Genomic DNA, 19,846 nt, shown 5'->3' on the forward strand with positions numbered 1-19,846 from the left:
GTTTTGTTTTGTTCTCTGTCTCCCCCTTCTAGACTGTGAGCCCACTGTTGGCTAGGGACCATCTCTATGTGTTGCCAATTTGTACTTCCCAAGCGCTTAGTACAGTGCTCTGCACACAGTAAGCGCTCAATAAATACGATTGATTGATTGATTTGCACATAGTAAGCACTTAATAAATGCCATCATCATTATTATTATTATTATTATTACTGCAGCACTTCATAAAGTGCTTGGCACATAGTAAGTGCTTAACAAATGCCCTTAAAAACAACAAGAACAACAAAAACCACTAACCTAAGCAATTTATTTAAATCTCTATAGCAGGAACCGACCCACACAATTTAGCTCAGAGGGAAGGTTTCCTCAACTGGCGAAATCTCCAAGACTTGGAATCACTTCAAAAGGATTCCGCCAAGAGAGACTTTGACACAACTACAAAAATACTGATGTTTTTTAAGTGTGATGAATTGCTTTCTGCCTTCATTGCTATATACGACCCCTGTATTACCAAGAGGAGAAACTGAATGGAAAATTTACTGCTTTAAGTAATCATCCTTGAGGTAGACCATCATAATGAATGAAATGCTGTTCTAACTTTCCGCCATAGCTGGGATCAATCAATCAATCAATCAATCGTATTTATTGAGCGCTTACTGTGTGCAGAGCACTGTACTAAGCACTTGGGAAGTCCAAGTTGGCAACATACAGAGACAGTCCCTACCCAACAGTGGGCTCATCTCTAGGGAACAGATTTAGGCACACACAGCATACCTGTGAGTGTTTTTCGGAATGATCAGCGCTTAGAACAGTGCTTTGCACATAGTAAGCACTTAATAAATGCCATTAAAAGAAAAAAAATGATTCTCACTATTACCATAATCATGAGAAGCTGCGTGGGCTAGTGGATAGAGCATGGACTTAAGGATCCAGCTTTTCTTCTTGGCAGATGGGAAATTTCATCCCAGACTGAGCCCGCTCCTTCCTCTCCCCCTTACCTCCTTCCCCTCCCCACAGCACCTGTATATATGTTTGTATGTATTTATTACTCTAATGTATTTGTGCATATTTATTCTATTTATTTTATTTTGTTAGTATTCTTTGTTTTGTTCTCTTTCTCCCCCTTCTAGACTGTGAGCCCACTGTTGGGTAGGGTCCGTCTCTAGATGTTGCCGACTTGGACTTCCCAAGCTCTTAGTCCAGTGCTCTGCACACAGTAAGCGCTCGATAAATACGATGGAATGAATGAATGACTTTTCATTCAGTCATTTGTTCAATCATATTTATTGATCGCTTACTGCTTGCAGAGCACTGCACTAAGCGCTTGGGAGAATACAGTGCAACCATAATGGACACATTCCCTGCTCACTATTCATTCATTCCTCCCTCTGCCCTCCCTGTTGGGTAGGGACTGTCTCTATATGTTGCCAACTTGGAGTTCCCAAGCGCTTAGTACAGTGCTCTGCACACGGTAAGCGCTCAATAAATATGATTGATGATGATGATTGATGATGATTAGTTCGAATCCCACCTCCGCCACTTAACTTCTCTGTTCCTCAGTTACCTCATCTGTAAAATGGGGTTTAAGACTGTGAGCCCCACGTGGGACCTCATCACCTTGTATCCCCCAGTGCTTTGAACAGCGCTTTGCACATAGAAAGTGCTTAACCAATACCACAGTTTATTATTAGTGTTATTTTTATCATTATTGTTATTAATAACAATAACCCTGGCTCTGCCACTTGTCCGCTGTGTGACCTTGGGTAAGTCACTTCACTTCTCTGTCCTTCAGTTGTCTCATCTGAAAAATAATAATATTTTATTGGGACTCAGAGGTCATTATCTCCCCCTTTTAGATGTGAGCCCACTGTTGGGTAGGGACTGTCTCTATATGTTGCCAACTTGGACTTCCCTAGCGCTTAGTACGGTGCTCTGCACACAGTAAGCGCTCAATAAATATGATTGATGATGATGATTGATGATGATTAGTTCGAATCCCACCTCCGCCACTTAACTTCTCTGTGCCTCAGTTACCTCATCTGTAAAATGGGGTTTAAGACTGTGAGCCCCACGTGGGACCTCATCACCTTGTATCCCCCAGTGCTTTGAACAGCGCTTTGCACATAGAAAGTGCTTAACCAATACCACAGTTTATTATTACTGTTATTTTTATCATTATTGTTATTAATAATAATAACCCTGGCTCTGCCACTTGTCCGCTGTGTGACCTTGGGTAAGTCACTTCACTTCTCTGTCCTTCAGTTGTCTCATCTGAAAAATAATAATATTTTATTGGGACTCAGAGGTCATTATCTCCCCCTTTTAGACTGTGAGCCCACTGTTGGGTAGGGACTGTCTCTATATGTTGCCAACTTGGACTTCCCAAGCGCTTAGTACAGTGCTCTGCACACAGTAAGCGCTCAATAAATATGATCGATGATGATGACTGATGATGATTAGTTCGAATCCCACCTCCGCCACTTAACTTCTCTGTGCCTCAGTTACCTCATCTGTAAAATGGGGTTTAAGACTGTGAGCCCCACGTGGGACCTCATCACCTTGTATCCCCCAGTGCTTTGAACAGCGCTTTGCACATAGAAAGTGCTTAACCAATACCACAGTTTATTATTACTGTTATTTTTATCATTATTGTTATTAATAATAATAACCCTGGCTCTGCCACCTGTCCGCTGTGTGACCTTGGGTAAGTCACTTCACTTCTCTGTCCTTCAGTTGTCTCATCTGAAAAATAATAATATTTTATTGGGACTCAGAGGTCATTATCTCCCCCTTTTAGACTGTGAGCCCACTGTTGGGTAGGGACTGTCTCTATATGTTGCCAACTTGGACTTCCCAAGCGCTTAGTACAGTGCTCTGCACACAGTAAGCGCTCAATAAATATGATCGATGATGATGATTGATGATGATTAGTTCGAATCCCACCTCCGCCACTTAACTTCTCTGTGCCTCAGTTACCTCACCTGTAAAATGGGGTTTAAGACTGTGAGCCCCACGTGGGACCTCATCACCTTGTATCCCCCAGTGCTTTGAACAGCGCTTTGCACATAGAAAGTGCTTAACCAATACCACAGTTTATTATTACTGTTATTTTTATCATTATTGTTATTAATAATAATAACCCTGGCTCTGCCACCTGTCCGCTGTGTGACCTTGGGTAAGTCACTTCACTTCTCTGTCCTTCAGTTGTCTCATCTGAAAAATAATAATATTTTATTGGGACTCAGAGTCATTATCTCCCCCTTTTAGGCTGTGAGCCCACTGTTGGGTAGGGACTGTCTCTATATGTTGCCAACTTGGACTTCCCAAGCGCTTAGTACAGTGCTCTGCACACAGTAAGCGCTCAATAAATATGATCGATGATGATGATTGATGATGATTAGTTCGAATCCCACCTCCGCCACTTAACTTCTCTGTGCCTCAGTTACCTCATCTGTAAAATGGGGTCCCACATGGGACCTCATCACCTTATATCCCGCAGCGCTTAGAACAGCGCTTTGCACATAGCAAGCGCTTAACAAATACCATTATTATTATTATTTGTTCAGTGCTTACTATGTGCCAGGCACTGTAATAAGTGCTGGGGTGAATACAAGCAGGTTGTATTGGGCACAGTCCCCGTCCCACATGGGGCTCACAGTTGCAATCCCCATTTTACAGATAAGGTGACTGAGGCACAGAGAAGTAAAGGGACTTGTCCAAGGTCACACAGCAGACAGGCGGTGGAACCGGGATTAGACCCCATGACCTTCCGAGTCCCAGCCTGTGCTCCATCCACTGCGCCTCGCTGCTTCTCTAAAGGGATTAAGATTGTGGAGGCCCATGGGACTGTCCGATCTGATTAGTTTGTATCTACTCCCGTGCTTAGTACGGTGCCTAACCCATAGTAAACATTTAATCAATCAATCAATCAATCAGTCGTATTTATTGAGCGCTTACTCTGTGCAGAGCACTGTACTAAGCGCTTGGGAAGTACAAGTTGGCAACATATAGAGACAGTCCCTACCCAACAGTGGGCTCACAGTCTAAAACAGATACCATTAGAAAAAAATGATCATTCCCATCTTATATCTGGACAACCAGATGGAGTCATTTGTCCAAGGTGAGTCATTCATTCATTGTCGTATTTATGGAGCACTTACCGTGTGCAGAGCACTGTACTAAGCGCTTGGAAAGTACAAATCGGCAACAGATAGAAACGGCCCCCACCCACCATTCATTCATTCAATCAATCGTATTTATTGAGCGCTTACGGTGTGCAGAGCACTGTACTAAGCGCTTGGGAAGTACAAATTGGCCACCAGCGGGCTCACAGTCTAGAAGGGGGAGACTGACAATGACACAAAGCAAGTAGACAGGTGTCAATACCATCAGAATAAATAGAATTAGAGCTATATACACATTAATAAAAGAGAGTAATAAATACGTACGAAAGAGCACTAGAGCAAGGACGCGTCGGATCCCCAAGGCCGATCTAGGCTGGCTTAGCGTGTTCGTTCATTCATTCAGTCGTATTTATTGAGCGCTTACTGTGCGCAGGGCACTGTACTAAGCGCTTGGGAAGTACAAGTTGGCAGCATATGGAGACGGTCCCTACCCAACAGCAGGCTCTCCCGCTCTGCCAAGTGGGAGAACCAGTATGGAGATCTTGTGTCGTTGATTAACGTTGCACGTACGGTCCAAACAGAGCCAGGAAGGCTACAAATGTCGAGGACACACAGAGAGGGATTTCGGAGGGGCATGGGCTGAATTTAGGCTTAATGTGCCCAGAAGGAAAGAGAGCCTTGTCAATACTAGTTCAGAAACTAAGCCTTGGCCGTAGAAAGACGGTAGAGGCAGGGAAGAGGGAGAGGATGAAAAGGAAAAAAAATCCATCGTTTACTTGCTGCTTTCTCTAGTAGGGCAACTAAGGTGCCCAGATCTCTCCTCCCTCAGGGGATGCAGGTGTGCGGTTATTTTTCTTTAATCATTCACATAAATTAAAGCGTATTCCTTTGCAAAAAAAAAAAAAATGCAGCTACACCCTACGTGTTTTATTGCCAGGCGATGGTTTTGAAACCCTTGGTTCATTGAAGTCTGATAAACTACAGGGTTGTTTTTAGGCTGGGTTGGTGCCCTTAATCATAAAAGGAACTTCGGACTGATAAGAAATATAGGTGGATGAAACGCTGGAAGACTGCGATCAGAGCACAGGCAAACTTGGCTTCGGTACTTGTGGGGTTTTACAGGGGACGAAACCTTTCCTACCTTCGGCTGGCTCCTTTCCCCACGGGTGAAAGGATTATGGAGCGTTACGGCCTTCAGTTTCCTCATTGTGTATCAGGAGTGGGTGGGGTGAATTTGCTTCTCACAAAGAGCTTTGCAATTTGGGGACAGGTTGGAACTTCACTCACCCACACCCAGACCCGTATATCCGAGTGTCAGGGACTCTTAGATCCAGGGTCTGTAGGTTTGAAGTTGGGATATTATTAACATTTGCCTTGTCTCTGCTGACTGATTTCTGGCACATCTTCAGAACCGTCGCTCTGTAAAACGGGGATGATGCTCATCGCCTTATAGGGGTGGGGAGAAGGAAAAGTATTGACTCAAAAAACCCACCTCGTTCTGTAAAAGCCAAACAATAGGTCTCCCTTGATTCACGGCAATCGGTACAGTAGGAATCATCATCATCAATCGTATTTATCGAGCGCTTACTGTGTGCAGAGCACTGGACTAAGCGCTTGGGATGTACAGGTTGGCAACATATAGAGACAGTCCCTACCCAACAGTGGGCTCACAGTCTAAAAGGGGGAGACAGGAATGATGCCGGATATAATAATAATAATGATGGTATTTGTTAAGCGCTTACTATGTGCCAAGCAGTGTTCTAAGCGCTGGGGGGATACAAGGCGATCAGGTTGTCCCACGTGGGGCTCACAGTCTTAATCCCCATTTTACAGATGAGGGAACTGAGGCCCAGAGAAGTGAAGTGACTTGCCCAAAGTCACCCAGCTGACAAGTGGCGGAGGCGGGATTTGAACCCGTGACCTCTGACTCCAAAGCCCAGGCTTTTTCCACTGAGCCACACCGCTTCGACCTCTAAGCAGCATGGCATTATGGATGGAGCAGCATGGGCCCGGGAATGAGAAGGTCATCATCATCATCATCAATCGTATTTATTGAGTGCTTACTATGTGCAGAGCACTGTATTAAGCACTTGGGAAGTACAAATTGGCAACATATAGAGACAGTCCCTACCCAACAGTGGGCTCACAGTCTAAAAGGGGAAGACAGAGAACAAAACCAAACATACTAACAAAATAAAATAAATAGAATAGATATGTACAAGTAAAATAAATAAATAAATAAATAAATAGAGTAATAAATATGTACAAACATCTATACATATATACAGGTGCTGTGGGAAAGGGAAGGAGGTAAGATGGGGGGGATGGAGAGGGGGACGAGGGGGAGAGGAAGGAAGGGGCTCAGTCTGGGAAGGCCTCCTGGAGGAGGTGAGCTCTCAGCAGGGCCTTGAAGGGAGGAAGAGAGCTAGCTTGGCGGATGGGTAGAGGGAGGGCATTCCAGGCCCGGGGGATGACGTGGGCCGGGGGTTCTAATCCCAGCTCCACCACGTGACCTTGGGCACGCAGTGTGACCTTGGGCAAGTCACTTCACTTCTCTGGGCCTCAGTTACCTCATCTGGAAAATGGGGATTGAGACTGTGAGCCCCATGAGGGACAGGGACCGTGCCCAACCCAGTTTGCTTGTATCCACCCCAGAGCTTAGCACAGTGCCTGGCACATAGTAAGTGCTTAACAAATACCATTGTTATTATTATTATTAGCATCAAGTGCTGGCCCGTTTGTAATGTATTTTGTGGCTGAGAAAATGACGGGATTAATCTTCTTTTTAATTTTTGAAAAATAATTCCAAATTTCGGTAATGACCTGTCATTGTTCAATTAATAGTACAGAACGACTTGGTCTAAAGACAATAATAACTTAAAGTCTAATCATCCTGTTAATCTATGAAGACAAATTTGCTGAGCACCACAAGTATAAAATACAGTAATATATTTTTAAAATTGATTTAGTAGAAAAGCACACTCTAAGTATGCTTGTCTCTCCGTTCTAGACTGTGAGCCCATTGTTGGGTAGGGACTGTCTCTATATGTTGCCAACTTGTACTTCCCAAGCGCTTAGTACAGTGCTCTGCACATAGTAAGCGCTCAATAAATACGATTGATGATGATGATTTATTAAGCACTTACTATGTGCAAAGCACTGTTCTAAGCGCCGGGGAGGTTACAAGGTGATCAGGTTGTCCCACAGGGGGCTCACAGTCTTAATCCCCATTTTACAGATGAGGTAACTGAGGCACAGAGAAGTGAAGTGACTTGCCCAACATCACACAGCTGACAATTGGCGGCGCCGGGATTTGAACCCATGACCTCTGACTCCAAAGCCCGGGCTCTTTCCACTGAGCCACGCTGCTTCTCACAAGCGCTTGTACTTCCCAAGCGCTTAGGACAGTGCTCTGCACACAGTAAGCACTCAATAAATATGATTGAATGAATTAAGGAATACTATAGTTTACAGAATAAGATATTGTTGTCTAGCGACTCAGGAGAACATTTGTGAAAATAAAAACCGCACGGCATTAAAACTCATTATTTTCAAAAGCAAACGTTTTCGTGTCTTCCACACATTTTGAGGGGGGACTGCTGTGGGCTCAAAACTTGAAAATGGCCCTCTCTTGCTGAAAGCAGCCCACTTGGGATTTGTAAATTTAGCCCGAAGAATTCATCCTTGCATTAGGATTCAAGTAACCCGTGAGCCTAGAAAGAAGAAACTCCTTCCAGTGGGTTCAGGCACCCTCTGCCAACTTTGCCCGTCTTGCATGTCAGCTCTCTCCCACTCTTTGCCCCTCCCAAATCCACCTCCTCACTGTGCCCACTCCCAAATCTCCCACCTCCAATCCCAGGCTCTTGCCTTTCAAATAATAATCATAATTATGGTATTTTTTCAGCGCTTACGATGTGCCAATCTGCCAGATCACAACACTCCCCATCGCCTTTCAAATAATAATCATAATTATGGTATTTTTTAATCAATCAATCAATCAATCAATCGTATTTATTGAGCGCTTACTATGTGCAGAGCACTGTACTAAGTGCTTGGGAAGTACAAATTGGCAACACATAGAGACAGTCTCTACCCAACAGTGGGCTCACAGTCTAAAAGGGGGAGACAGAGAACAGAACCAAACATACCAACAAAATAAAATAAATAGGATAGAAATGTACAAGTAAAATAAATAAATAAATAAATAAATAGAGTAATAAATATGTACAACCATATATACATATATACAGGTGCTGTGGGGAAGGGAAGGAGGTAAGATGGGGGGATGGAGAGGGGGACGAGGGGGAGAGGAAGGAAGGGGCTCAGTCTGGGAAGGCCTCCTGGAGGAGGTGAGCTCTCAGCAGGGCCTTGAAGGGAGGAAGAGAGCCAGCTTGGCGGAGGGGCAGAGGGAGGGCATTCCAGGCCCGGGGGATGACGTGGGCCGGGGGTCGACGGTGGGACAGGCGAGAGCGAGGTACGGTGAGGAGATTAGCGGTGGAGGAGCGGAGGGTGCGGGCTGGGCTGTAGAAGGAGAGAAGGGAGGTGAGGTAGGAGGGGGCGAGGGGATGGACAGCCTTGAAGCCCAGGGTGAGGAGTTTCTGCCTGATGCGCAGATTGATTGGTAGCCACTGGAGATTTTTGAGGAGGGGAGTAATATGCCCAGAGCGTTTCTGGACAAAGATAATCCGGGCAGCAGCATGAAGTATGGATTGAAGTGGAGAGAGACACGAGGATGGGAGATCAGGGAGAAGGCTGGTGCAGTAGTCCAGACGGGATAGGATGAGAGCTTGAACGAGCAGGGTAGCGGTTGGGATGGAGAGGAAAGGGCGGAGCTTGGCAATGTTGCGGAGCTGAGACCGGCAGGTTTTGGTGACGGCTTGGATGTGAGGGGTGAACGAGAGAGCGGAGTCAAGGATGACACCAAGGTTGCGGGCTTGTGAGACGGGAAGGATGGTAGTGCCGTCAACAGAGATGGGAAAGTCAGGGAGAGGACAAGGTTTGGGAGGGAAGACAAGGAGCTCAGTCTTCGACATGTTGAGCTTTAGGTGGCGGGCGGTCATCCAGATGGAGATGTCCTGAAGGCAGGAGGAGATGCGAGCCTGGAGGGAGGGGGAGAGAGCAGGGGCAGAGATGTAGATCTGGGTGTCATCAGCGTAGAGGTGATAGTTGAAGCCGTGGGAGCGAATGAGGTCACCAAGGGAGTGAGTGTAGATTGAGTGAGTAAGCGCTTACGATGTGCCAATCTGCCAGATCACAACACTCCCCATCGCCTTTCAAATAATAATCATAATTATGGTATTTTTTCAGCGCTTACGATGTGCCAGTCTGCCAGATCACAGCACTCCCCATCGCCTTTCAAATAATGATCATAATTATGGTATTTTTTCAGCGCTTACGTTGTGCCAATCTGCCAGATCACAACACTCCCCATCTTCTAAACCTTCCTAAAAGGATACTTCCCTCAGGAAGCCTTCCCTGCTTAATTCATCATCATCATCATCAATCGTATTTCTTGAGCACTTACTGTGTGCAGAGCACTGTACTAAGCGCTTGGGAAGTACAAGTTGGCAACATATAGAGATAGTCCCTACCCAACAGTGGGCTCACAGTCTAAAAGGGGGAGACAGAGAACAAAACCAAACATACTAACAAAATAAAATAAATAGAATAGATATGTACAAGTAAAATAAATAAATAAATAGAGTAACAAATATGTACAAACATATATACATATATACAGGTGCTGTGGGGAAGGGAAGGAGGTAAGGCGGGGGGGATGGAGAGGGGGACGAGGGGGACACCTCCTCAAGTTACAGCACCCAACAGCCACCTTTTCTAGTGTGTTTGCCCCATCCTTAGCATTTATATATTTATTTTAACTAGCGAAAGAGGTATTATAACTTCTGAAAAGGAAAGGATGTTGCCCAGAATATATCTCTCTTCTGCCTTTTAGACTGTGAGCCCACTGTTGGGTAGGGACTGTCTCTATATGTTGCCAACTTGTACTTCCCAAGCACTTAGTCCAGTGCTCTGCACGCAGTAAGCGCTCAATAAATACGATTGATTGATTGATTGATTTTTCCCTCATTCGAAGTGTGCAAAAAACCAAGCATGCATACCTAAATTCCCATTTGGTGGTTCTACAGTCTGCATTTTTCTCTTGCTTCATCTGGCAGGAACTGCGTCTTATGTTTCTCTTTTAGTTCCCAAATTGCTTAGTGCTGGGTATTGCCCTCGGGAGGCACTCAATACATTTTATTACCATTACCACCTTAGCAGTTGTCTTTCTACTTCCTTCCTCAACATGTTTATAGCCATTGATATTTCAATAGATATTTTAATTCGCGATGACTTGTCTCCCTCATTAGATTTTAAGTTCCTCGAGGGTAGGGTAGAGGTTTTTGGCTTCTGTTGTTCTCTGCAAAATGCTTAGTATAGTGCTCCGTATAATGTAGAAACTCAGTAAGTACTGACAGCCCTTCTGCTGTTCAGTATAACTTAACTTAACAGTGCTTTGCACATAGTAAGCGCTTAATAAATGCCATAAAAATAAAAAAAAAACTTTCCCTGGAAAGCTGGAAGCCCTGACACTTTTTCTAAAGAGTGGAGAGTAAAAGAAGCATGGAAGAACTAACCCTTTGTTATATTGTTAGATGGTGCTCTCCCAAGTGTTTAGTACAATGCTGTGCACACAGTAAGCGCTCAAAAAATTCATTCATTCATTCAATCGTATTTATTGAGCGCTTACTGTGTGCAGAGCACTGTATTAAGCGCTTGGGAAGTATAAGTTGGCAGCATATAGAGACGGTCCCTACCCAACAGCGGGCTCACCGAATGACTGACTAATGTCATGCTCTCTTGCTGTTTGTCTTTCCAGTATAACCCCCTTCCATTTTAGGAAGCATCATCATCATCATCAATCGTATTTATTGAGCGCTTACTATGTGCAGAGCACTGTACTAAGCGCTTGGGAAGTACAAATTGGCAACATATAGAGACAGTCCCTACCCAACAGTGGGCTCACAGTCTAAAAGTGGGCTCACAGTCTAGAAGCACAGAGCTGGAAATCAAAGAAATCTGTTTAATTTACAGCTTAACTCCCCCCACTTTTGAGGTCATGTACAGCTATCCTGCAGGCTGTGAGATGGGGGCCAGAATGGCCTGCTGGCAAAAGCACTAATTTATTGAAATTCATTATCTGTAGTGGTTTTGAAATGATTGATTGTTTACTTTGCAATTCCCTTTAATAGAGCAAGTCACAAGACGTAAAGCCGTCATTCGCCCGGACTTTTTGCCAGGTGCCAAATGTGAGAAACCCCGTGAATGTCATGATTCTAATAATTTATTATTAGATTATTTAATTCCTCTCGGTTAGGGATTCAGGAACAGATCCTGAGGTCGGCAACCTTACGGCGCTGGGGTAATTCCGTAATTTATTTTAATGTCTGTCTCCCCCTCTAGACTGTAGGCTCCTCGTGGACAGGGAACGTGTCTGCCAATCTTCTCTAGAAGAATGTGTCTTCTAGAGAAGCAGAATGGCTTAGTGGATAGTGTACGGGCCTGGAAATCAGAGGACCTGAGTTCTAATTCCAGCTCTAGCACATGTGTGTGTGACCTTGGGCAAGTCCCTTAACTTCTCTGTGACTCAGTTACCTCATCTGTAAAATGGGGATTGAAAGTGTGAGCCTCACATGGGAAAGGGACTATGTCCAACCTAATTAACTTGTATCTTCCCCAGTGCTTAGAGCAGTGCTTGGCACATAGTAAGTGCTTAACAAGTACCATAATTATTGGTATTATTACTGTTATTACCAACTCTTTACCAAGTATGTAGCACAAATCTCTGCATGCAGTAAGTGCTCAATAAATACAATTGAGTGCTTAACAAGTACCATAATTATTGTTATTACTATTATTACCAACTCTTTACCAAGTACTTAGCACAAATCTCTGCATGCAGTAAGTGCTCAATAAATACAATTGACAGCTTAACAAGTACCATAATTATTATTATTATTACTATTGTTACCAACTCTTTACCAAGTACTTAGCACAAATCTCTGCACACAGTAAGTGCTCAATAAATACAATTGATCGATTGATTTGGATTTTCTTGGGAAAGGTGACTGAAGCCAAGGGGTAAATGAGAAATTATTAGTAGTAGTACTATTATTACTAACTCTTTACTCTCCCAAGTACTCAGCACAAATCTCTGCACACAGTAAGTGCTCAATAAACACAATTGATTGTTTGATTTGGATTTTCTTGGGAAAGGTGACTGAAGCCAAGGGGTAAATGAGAAATTATTATTAGTAGTACTATTATTACTAACTCTTTACTCTCCCAAGTACTTAGCACAAATCTCTGCACACAGTAAGTGCTCAATAAATACAACTGATCGATTGATTTGGATTTTCTTGGGAAAGGTGACTGAAGCCAAGGGCTAAATGAGAAATTTGTATAGGTTTTAAAAACCTGGCCTCTGGCAGAGAGTTTTTCACTTCAGGTGAGCTTTTCATTTTGAATCTACCCAAGAGGAAACCTTTTGTCCATGACTTAGGAGGGGAAACTGAGTCAGTTGCAGGGGGGAGTCTCTTCATAACAGCTGGAATCATAATTCGGAGTTTTTGACTCCCGGGCTTTTACTTAATTTACCCATCAGTCAGTCATGACAAAAATGCAGAAAAGGGCTGGTTTTTAATCATTTGGATCTCACTGAGATCTGTGGCTGTTACAATCTGTCAGAGATGGTAACATTTAAGTGGGTAACAAGTGTAAATACTTTCAAGAACAGTAAAATTTTCCATTCATAAGTGAATCATCAGAACTTTTTCTATTCTCACTATTTGTGCCTCCGTGTCCTCTGTTTCCAGAGCGAAAAAGTGGTTGAGGTAGCTGGAGCAGCTCTTCACTTGAAAAAGTTGCTGTAACAGGTCGGAGGTTGGGGGAAGAGATACTTCTAGAACAATTCCCAAGTATTTAATGCCACCCCAAAACCACAGTCCCCCTCCTCAAGGAGCTTGCAAGAATCCTAGTGGAAAGAGTACGGCCTTAGCAGCCGGAGGACCTGGATTCTAATCTCGACTCCATCACTTGTCTGCTGTATGACCTTGGGCCAGTCACCTAACCTCTCTGAGCTCTAGGTACCTGCCCTTTAAAATGGTAGACTGCGAGCCCCTTGTGGGGCATGGACCGTGTCCAACCTTTATGTTGCCAACTTGTTCTTCCCAAGCGCTTAGTACAGTGCTCTGCACACAGTAAGCCCTCAGTAAATATGACTGAATGAATGATAAGCTTGTATCAGTGCTTAGTTCAGTGCCCGGCACATAGGAAGTGCTTAAAAAGTACCATAAAAGTACCATAAAACAAAACCAAAAAAGAATCCAGAGAGAAGAAAACACAAGGTCAAAATGCATGATTTCAAGCAGTTTTTTAATGCCATTTGTTAATTTGATAATGGGTAGGGACTGTCTCTATATGTTGCCAATTTGTACTTCCCAAGCGCTTAGTACAGTGTTCTGCACATAGTAAGTGCTCAATAAATCCGATTGATGATGATGATTTGTTAAACACTATATGCCAGGCACTATACTATCAATCAATCAATCAATCGTATTTATTTATTTATTTATACTAAGCACAGGGATAGATACAAGTGAATCAGGTTGGACACCGACCCACGTCCTTCTTAATCCCCATTTTACAGACGAGGTAACTGAAGCGCAGAGAAGTTGAGTGACTCATTCAAGGTCACACAGCAGACGAGTGGCGTGGCCGGGATTAGAAACTAAGGAATTGGCTCCTGAGGGCAGCCAAACGAGGTGGGATTTGGGTTGGGTGCCGAATGATCTTGGTGACCAGTCCTGCCTCGGATGGAGAAGAAGAGCGGCAGCCCGGCCGGCCGTTTGTTCCGTCCACCCCTCTCAGCATGGATGATCCATGTGCGTTTTGCAGAGCTAGGCAACGCCCGATTAGATTGGGAGCATCTTTGCGTTCTTATGTCTCTCTTTCTTTTGCTTTTCCATGGCAGCTCAGCGACACGTCCTCACGTACATGGAAGACGCCGTGAGCCAGCTGCTGGAAAACAGAGAGGAGATAAGTCAATATGGCATTGCCAGGTTCTTCACTGATTAGTGAGTACTTCGTTCTTCTGCCAGGAGGGCCGGGCCATGGAAGACCCTTGGAAGCAGTAGGCGGGGGTTCGGAAAAATTGAAGTGGAGTCGCATGCTGATTCTGTGTGGATTTGGCAGTGAGGAAAGGATTTGCCTATACAATCCCACACCTCTAGCCCCAGCCACAACATTATTGATGAATGGTGACCACTAGGGCAATAGCGGCATCCTCTTTTTAAAGAGATTAGATTTGGGTTATAATTATTATTATTATTGTTTTACTTGCTCATGATGTGCCAAGCATTGTGATGGAGACAAGACGATCAGATCAGGTGTAGTCCCCGTCCCACATGGGGCTCATGATCTAAGAGGTGAGAGAGCAGGTATTTTATTTCCATCTCACAGATGAGGAAAACTGAGGCACACAGAGGGTAAGTGTGACCCGAACCTGGCTTTCTTGCCTCTCGTTCCCGTGCTGTTTCCATTAGATGACTCTGCCCCTTCAGATTCCTTTTCTGGTTTTCAACAATCACTAGTCGTAGTAGTACTGGAATTTATGAAGTGTCCTCTTGGTGCAGTGCCCCGAGTAGGCACTTGGAAAATACGTAGTAATAATAATAATAATAATAATGGTATTTGTTAAGCGCTTACTATGTGCAAAGCACCATTCTAAGCGCTGGGGGGATGCAGGGTGATCAGGTTGGCCCACGGGGGGCTCACAGTCTTAATCCCCATTTTACAGATGAGGGAACTGAGGCACAGAGAAGTGAAGTGACTTGCCCAAAGTCACACAGCTGACAATTGGCGGAGCCAGGATTTGAACCCATGACCTCTGACTCCAAAGTCCGTGCTCTATCCATTGAGCCACGCTGCTTCTCATCACACTGCTTACACTCTACCAGGGAAGGCAAATATAAAAACTTTATAACTCTTAAAAATATTTTTAACTCTTCACATTGTTAGCGGTTGGTTTTCCTCCCCCAAGTACACTCTTCGTATTTCCTTCCATCACAGCCTTCCTTTCACTGTGTCTTCGCAGTTGGCTTTCCTGTCAGGTATTGTTTTAGGCAGTGTTCCTCTAGGCTTTTCCAAAACGTACACTCTCCATTCATTCAATTGTATTTATTGAGTGCTTACTGTGTGCAGAGCACTGTACTAAGCACTTGGGAAGTTCAAGTCGGCAACATATAGAGACGGTCCCTACCCAACAGCGGGCTCACAGTCTAGAAGGGGGAAATAGACAACAGAACAAAAATGTAGACAGGTGTCAATCAATCAATCAATCAATCGTATTTATTGAGCGCTTACTATGTGCAGAGCACTGTACTAAGCGCTTGGGAAGTACAAATTGGCATCACATAGAGACAGTCCCTACACAACAGTGGGCTCACAGTCTAAAAGGGGGAGACAGAGAACAGAACCAAACATACCAACAAAATAAAATAAGTAGGATAGAAATGTACAAGTAAAATAAATAAATAAATAAATAAATAGAGAAATATGTACAACCATATATACATATATACAGGTGCTGTGGGGAAGGGAAGGAGGTAAGATGGGGGGATGGAGAGGGGGACGAGGGGGAGAGGAAAGAAGGGGCTCAGTCTGGGAAGGCCTCCTGGAGGAGGTGAGCTCTCAGGGTGTCAAAATAGAACGAATTGAATTCAAGCTAAATGCACATCATTAACAAAATAAATAGAATAGTAAATATGTACAAGTAAAATAAATAGAGTAATTTGTACGAATATGTATACAAGTGCTGTGGGAAAGGGAAGGAGGTAGGGCGGAGGGGATGGGGAGGAGGAGAGGAAAAGGGGGACCTCAATCTGGGAAGGCCTCCTGGAGGAGGTGAGCTCTCAGTAGGGCTTTGAAGGGAGGAAGAGAACTAACTTGGCAGATGTGCAGAGGGAGGGCATTCCGGGCCAGGGGAAGGACGTGGGCCGGGGGTCGACGGCGGGACGGGCGAGAACAAGGCACAGTGAGGAGGTTAGCGACCAAGGAGCGGAGGGTGCGGGCTGGGCTGGAGAAGGAGAGAAGGGAGGTGAGGTAGGAGGGGGCGAGGGGATGGACAGCCTTGAAGCCGAGAGTGCGGAGTTTTTGCTCTCCACCATCAACTGGTCCAGGGGTTTTGCTAGATGCAGAAAAATCTTTCCCAAACACTTGCCATTTCCAGAGCCATGCCCTTGGTAAACTTTACTTGAAAGGAGGCTGACTGAGATGTCAGGAAAACTCTATGAATTAAGTAGGAAATGGATTCTAAGTAAATAAAAGCATTGTTCTTATTGGTAAATAATTTTCTTCTGCACAAACATCATTCTCTCCTTTTCACCCTTATGCAGTCTTTTGCTTTTTGTCTATTTTCCTCTCTCATTTCTTCTAGTTTTGAGGAGGCACTCCTAGCCAGCAGTAGCATTCCCTTTTAGCTGCCACAGGAGAACATGAACACAATTTCTATCCCCTCTTCTCTTTGGAAACAGATATTCTTCTTTTCCAGGACTTCTCTGAGTCAGAGAAGCAGTGTGGCTTAGTGGAAAGAGCACGGGCTTGGGATTCAGAGGCTGTGGGTTCTAATCCCGGCTCTGCCGCTTATCAGCCGTGTGACCTTGGGCAAGTCACTTCTCTCTGCCTCAGTTCCCTCACCTGTAAAATGGGGATTAAGACTGTGAGCCCCACATGGGACAATCTGGTTACCTTTTATCTACCCCAGTGCTTAGAACAGTGCTTGGCACATAGTAAGCGCTTAACAAAAACCATCATCATCGTTGTTATTATTATTATTAACTCCCTTGATGGCCTCTGCTTGGATTGCTCTGATAGGTCCCTGATTCTCCTTGGCTCTTAAACTGAACTGCCAGCTACATTTCTGAAAGTTACTAGTCATAGTGGAATTGCACTTGTAAAGGACAGGATATTTGGGAACCCAGGCGGTCCTTTTTCCCAGCTGTCGGACGGGATCTGAGAAGGAAAAGAGTCATGCCTATTTTTATGGTGTGTTCTGGAGCAAAGGGTCAAAACAGGGAAATGAGTGCTAACATTGCTTAGTCTCCCTTGCTTTTATGGGCCAGAAATACCAGAAGTCAGGTGTCTAATCCGCTTTCTCTCTAACAATTGATATTATACATGGAAATAATACTTTTTCCTACCCCCTTTACCGTCTCTATTTATCCTTCACCATCTTACTAATAATTCCAGACCTTGATTGGACTTTGTCTCTGTTGTTATACTTCCTTTTTTTTTTTTTTGGTAAAGCTCTGCATTTTGTCATTTGGCCCTTTCAAAACCCAAAAATATTTTCTGTGACTGCTTAGGGGCACAGGCTGGACTTTCCTAGCCTTCAGATTAAAAATGCAGAAATTGATCCTTTAAAAATAGGGTCTCCTACTGAGCCACTTGAACCGCTTCTAAAGTCCCTAAATTCCAGTGTAAATAACCTAATAATCAATTTGGTTAACAACTCTGATAAAAGTGGCACAGACCTTGCCATAAATCCATATCTACAGTAAGAGGTGGACACAGACGGGCCATATGTCTTTAATAAGAATGGCTTCTATGCTTTTAAAAATCCATTTGCCATGCGGACTTGTCTGTTGCCCCAGGGCTCCATAATTGTTCCCTGTGCTTTGGAGGCCCATTCCATGCACCTCCACCATTCTGGGAAAACAGATCTGCCTGAGGCAGATCAGGTTGAGAGGTGAGATGCCAGAAGCCAGCATCAAAAACCTTTCCTTGAACAAAACTTTAAAGGCTTGAATGAAGTCAGAATGAAGGCAGAATAAAGTCTGTCGGAGGGAAATTGCCTCAGAGGCTATTATTGCATTTTTCTCCCAGTTTTGATGTGCTAAATAACTACACAAAACGTTTATATCTGGTGACTTCAAGCTCTTATTAGTTCACAGGGCCATTCCTAAAGTGGGGTGGGGAGGTCCTATTGCTCTGAAAGAGAGGGAAGGTCTAGTGGAGTGGTTCATTCATTCATTCAATCTAGACTGTGAGCCCACTGTTGGGTAGGGACTGTCTCTATATGTTGCCAACTTGTACTTCCCAAGCGCTTAGTACAGTGCTCTGCACACAATAAGCGCTCAATAAATACAATTGATTGATTTATTGAGTGCTTACTGTGTGCAGAGCACTGTACTAAGCGCTTAGTGGTTGAAAGAGTGGGAGATCCATTCTTAAATGTCCCTTCCTTCCTCCTCTTCCCTCCTTTCTCCGGGAGGGAGGAACTCCCAGGAGCCCTGCCTTTGCTCCCATCTCTCTGCCATTCCCAAGTTCACTCCCAAGTCCGGAGAGCTGCCACTCCGCAAGGAAGCATCAGGTATTCCCTGACCGGAAAACCTGGTGCTTCCTTGCAAAGTGGAAGCCCTCTGGTAGGGGTATAGGCTGGAGTGAAGCCAGGAAGGGCTGTGGGTGGGCATCAGTGCCAGTCTCCTCTCCTGGCGGGAGGCTGGACAGTTGCTGCTACTCAGGGTGGCACAAGGAAGTGGAAACTTGCAAAAGGTGTCGTGTCTTGGGCTCCGGCAGGCGATTTTTCTCTGTGAGGTGGTGGCTCTCTCCCAAGCCCCACTTGTTGGGAGATGCGAGGCCCAGGACAGTTGCCCTGATGGGTTCCACCTTTGGGATCGCCTTTGGGATGCCCAGAACACATGCTCAGAAACTAAACTCCTCCTGAACCGCTCTCTCAGGCTTTGGCTCTTGATCTCTGTAAACCAGGGGTTTATGCAATGGTTGACTTTTTGGTGGTGCCTGCCTCCAAGCTACAGGAAGCTCGATTCCTAAATATATTAACTGCTCACTTCCAGCTCCGACTTTCAAGTTCACACCTTGAGGCCTTTTGTGCTTCTAATCACGGCAATTCAACCTTTAAACAACGATGTACGTGCCCTTTGAAATTGCTTCTGAAAGCCTTTCCTGACGATTTTCAGGGCCTGCCTGCACCCTCACTTGGGCTGTCACTCTCCGGCTTTTTGGTGTTTTCAAACAAATCCGTGATTGTTCCTGTAAATCGGGATAAGCGGTAAAAACACGAGAAACTGAGTTGCAGTGTGTTTATGTCTGCGAGGCTCGTGTGATCTTTGGATCGTATTTCCTTGGACACTCTTGAAAGGGAGAATCTAAATCTTGGGGGATTTTCTTTCATGTTGTTTGCAACCTCTACCTCTGAATGTTTCCCCACAGCCTGGAGAAAGTAGAAGGAATTATTCTTGAGGGGGGCCTCTCCAGGAGCAGATTACCCCCAGAAGGGTGAGATGGCAGAGGGAACTATGAATGCCGGTACACAAGAAAATGAAGTTCAAAATACGGCGACCAGAAAATCTCAACTGAACACCATGGGACTCTGTTGGCAATTAACAAAATAAAAGATTTTAGGTCCCTGGAGACATAGGAAAATAATGATGAGAAAGAGAGAAATTCATTCATTCAGTCAGTCATATTTATTGAGCGCTTACTGTGTGCAGAGCACTGTACTAAGCGCTTGGGAAGTACAAGTTGGCTACATATGGAGACGGTCCCTACCCAACGACGGGCTCGCAGTCTAGAAATGAACTGGAAAGTGAAGATTCCTATTACAGCCAGGAATCTCCGAGGTTAAATTATGGTGACCAACCCTGGAG

At 44.6% G+C, this 19,846-nt stretch overlaps 1 protein-coding gene across 1 annotated transcript in view; it reads left to right on the forward strand.

The window, feature by feature from the left end:
- Positions 1–19,846, forward strand: part of C22H11orf49 (chromosome 22 C11orf49 homolog) — a 200,667-nt gene that overhangs the window by 25,765 nt on the left and 155,056 nt on the right. Inside the window, exon 2 of the mRNA XM_038765114.1 lies at positions 14,152–14,254. Within this exon, the coding sequence (XP_038621042.1) occupies positions 14,152–14,254 (103 nt within the window). The remainder of the gene's footprint in view (positions 1–14,151; positions 14,255–19,846) is intronic.

The sequence above is a fragment of the Tachyglossus aculeatus genome, chromosome 22, assembly GCF_015852505.1.
Source record: "Tachyglossus aculeatus isolate mTacAcu1 chromosome 22, mTacAcu1.pri, whole genome shotgun sequence".
NCBI classification, from domain to species: Eukaryota; Metazoa; Chordata; class Mammalia; order Monotremata; family Tachyglossidae; genus Tachyglossus; species Tachyglossus aculeatus.